This window comes from Dipteris shenzhenensis, chromosome 23 (genome assembly GCF_047967505.1).
Source record: "Dipteris shenzhenensis isolate YYH24624 ecotype China chromosome 23, Dip_SZ_1.0, whole genome shotgun sequence".
NCBI classification, from domain to species: domain Eukaryota; kingdom Viridiplantae; phylum Streptophyta; class Polypodiopsida; order Gleicheniales; family Dipteridaceae; genus Dipteris; species Dipteris shenzhenensis.
In genome coordinates, this window is record NC_141618.1 from 51,123,911 (window position 1) to 51,126,890 (window position 2,980).

General features: G+C 39.5%; 1 protein-coding gene across 1 annotated transcript; it reads right to left on the minus strand.

Moving 5' to 3' along the window:
• Window positions 1-1,684: 1,684 nt before the first annotated feature.
• LOC147887509 (chaperone protein dnaJ 8, chloroplastic-like) lies at window positions 1,685-2,533 on the minus strand. Its single transcript, XM_087394326.1, has 3 exons — window positions 2,235-2,533; window positions 2,023-2,091; window positions 1,685-1,843 (listed from the first exon to the last, which is right to left on the minus strand). Exons 1-3 carry the CDS (start codon window positions 2,487-2,489, stop codon window positions 1,685-1,687), a joined length of 483 nt encoding a protein of 160 aa, XP_087250452.1. The 5' UTR covers window positions 2,490-2,533.
• Window positions 2,534-2,980: the final 447 nt, after the last annotated feature.

The following is a 2,980-nucleotide window of genomic DNA, read 5'->3' on the forward strand; positions in this document are numbered from 1 at the left end:
AAGAATCACCCTTCTTAGTATTTGGTGCCATCTAGATGAAATTCATCCCCTCTAGACCAATCTTAGTATCCCATGAGAATCGTGATAATACTATAGAATCACATTTCATCATCTTCTACTTTAGAGCCCAAGACTTGTATTTGAACTTAAATAATAGCATGCCTGTCATTTAGATGCATATCCTAGTTAGTATTTTGACCATCTTTGTTCCAAATAATTCCTGTTTGACTTTTGAGTTTCTACATTTCTTGTCTAGTCCAAATGATGGTGGTATATTATACCACAGTGCTCTTCCCAACATTTTAGTTGAACATCTATGCCTCGAATCCCATGAAGAAATTTGATTTAAGCCTTTATTGCTTGCCAGGCCAACCTAGTCTTCTTATAAGACTCCAAGAGGGGTTCTTGACAAATAGATAACTTCAATAATCGGGCTTTCCAAATACAAAATTTAATGAAAAGTTTACATACATAAGTAGTTTATATATTCATAACAAGAAAAATTCAAACTTTCTAGTGCAAAAATATTTGAAAGATCATATGTAAGTAGATGTTTTTAAATTACTCCTTCAATAGACATGGTATAAGCAACTTTTATATGGTGACCCCCCCCCGGTTGATCCATGAAGAAGAGATAAACACTCATTTACCAAGTGGGGAAATTCATATCATTCAGCCTCTCAGTTGGACTAGCACTAGCATCATCATGCATGCATCCACGTTCACAAGCAGTAAATGAATCCTAAGTTACGACCTCATAAATCTCCTCCTCATGACAAGATCTGACAAGATCTTGCAAAAAGTAATGAGAAGTCTCTAAATTGACCACTTTTCATTACAAAATTATTGAAATAACAACGAAATAAAAGAAAGTGAAGAAATGTTCATGGTCTTAGCAAGACTAGGCTTGTTGAGCTATCATTATAACCACTAACTCATGACTGAGATTTGACACACTTGATTAGTTACAACTTGCTAGACTAAACGATTGATATATAAAAATCCCCTTCATAAGGCTCCATGCTCGTTGTAGTAGTTCACTGATCGAGCCAAGAACCTGAGCCAAGAACCTCGGCTCCCTTGACATGTCACCAAGGCCCACCATAACCCTTCTATATGCATGCACATCACTTTAAGGTTCAATTACCAGCTACCACCCAATACCCATGTAAGCTTGAGCAAAATAAACCCTACAAGACTTTGATTTAAAAATACACGTTTTGAACTATTTTGAATAGTTTTCTTCCATGCGATACTAAAGTTGTATTTTTTTGGCAATACTTTAAGAAAAGAGCTTCTTCGATTGTCGAAAAAAATGTATTCATTTATTAGAAGAGCCAAGTGAAAGGTATATGCTTATGAAATTTAGCTTTCCAAAAGAAGTCAATTCCTTCCAACATTATTTTGAAAAATCCATTGAACTAACATGTTTGAAAGTACCTTTCCTCCTTTTCTAATGTTCAGGCTGCAATGTGAGAGTGAAAGCCCACATGGAATCATAAATGGGCTAATATACAGAGTCAATTTTAGATAACTTTTTGATAATCTAAGTTTGTATATCCTTCAACAAAGAAATTCTGTGAGGTCTTTTACACAAGACCCGAGCACTAAAAAATTTCGGTTCTTGACCAACATTTGATTAGCCAATTGCAACCATGTTCATTAGAACTGCTGGACGATCCCTTCACGTGTAAGGGTTGATGTGGGTTGTGTAATCCCGTGTGCCAGCGCCTTCCCATCCCATCCATTCCTCCCATGAATCGTCGTCCACACCCACGTAGCTCTCCACAATGGCTTCCGAGCGGTTATCTAGCATTTGTGCTGATGCCTCTTCCATAAGAGTCTGTGCGGATTTTCATAAGATGAATTGAAAAATACTGAGTGTGATTCCATAGAAAAGAAAAACATCATCATACGACGAGATGCTCATGCACACAGACAAGGCTAGCGTAACGCTAGTCATCTCTGCACTAAGTCTTGGCCAGTCAAGTTCTCAGCTGCTGACAGAAATTATCTACAAACCTGGTAAGCATCTGTGACCTGCTTGAAATTTCTCTCGCAGAATTCTCCTTTGCATACGTCGGGATGATACTGAAAGTTAATGCCATATAATTAGTTCAGCTATCAAAAACGCCTCTCGATACCATTTCTGAAGTAGATTCCGATCTTGAACGATGGCTTGCAGTATATAGACTCGAAACGATTCACAACAACTGCTGGAAGTTAGAGCAGACCTTCAGTGCAAGGCGGCGATACGCTTTTTTGATCTCCTGCTTACACGCCGAGTTCGGTTTAACCCCGAGTGCTTCATAATGACTCAATTTCAGTGTCGGATGGGGACATGCATAGGCAACGGCTCCAGCTACACACCTCTGCTGATTTACTTCGATTGGATGACGGATACCCAGGGCTCCGACCAGCCAAATATTGCTTCGTTCAGACACACTAACTCGCACCGACACTTTGCACAAAGCATCCGTTCTAGCCATGGAAGGAGCACGAGTATGGAGCAGAAAGCTACTACGGAAGCAAGGTGGGCAGATCTTCTTAGTGGAAGGGAGGAGAACGAAGGACATTGAGAGCCGTGGTGGGCTGATGGGCCTTATATTATGATTGCTGAGGGGTCATAAGAAAAGATAAAAAAGAGAGAAGAGCATGATGGGCTGATTGAAGAATGGTCTTATCTAAAAATAACACAAGGCCAACTTCCAAGTTTTCATATTGTTTCTTTAGATGAGTACAAAGCTAGGAGGAATATGTGTCCCAAGAGGACAAGCTCCTTGCCGGCTGTCCAACTCATTCCTCATCTGTAACCCCACACATAAACATTATGTAACCCCACACATAAACATTATGCTTGATATCCTGACTAATTCCTTATCTATAACCACACACACATTGCCAAGAACATTATGCATGACATTGTGCCCCACCTCCAATTGTTTTCCACCATTTACCTCCCATTTACAAGCTGATCAAC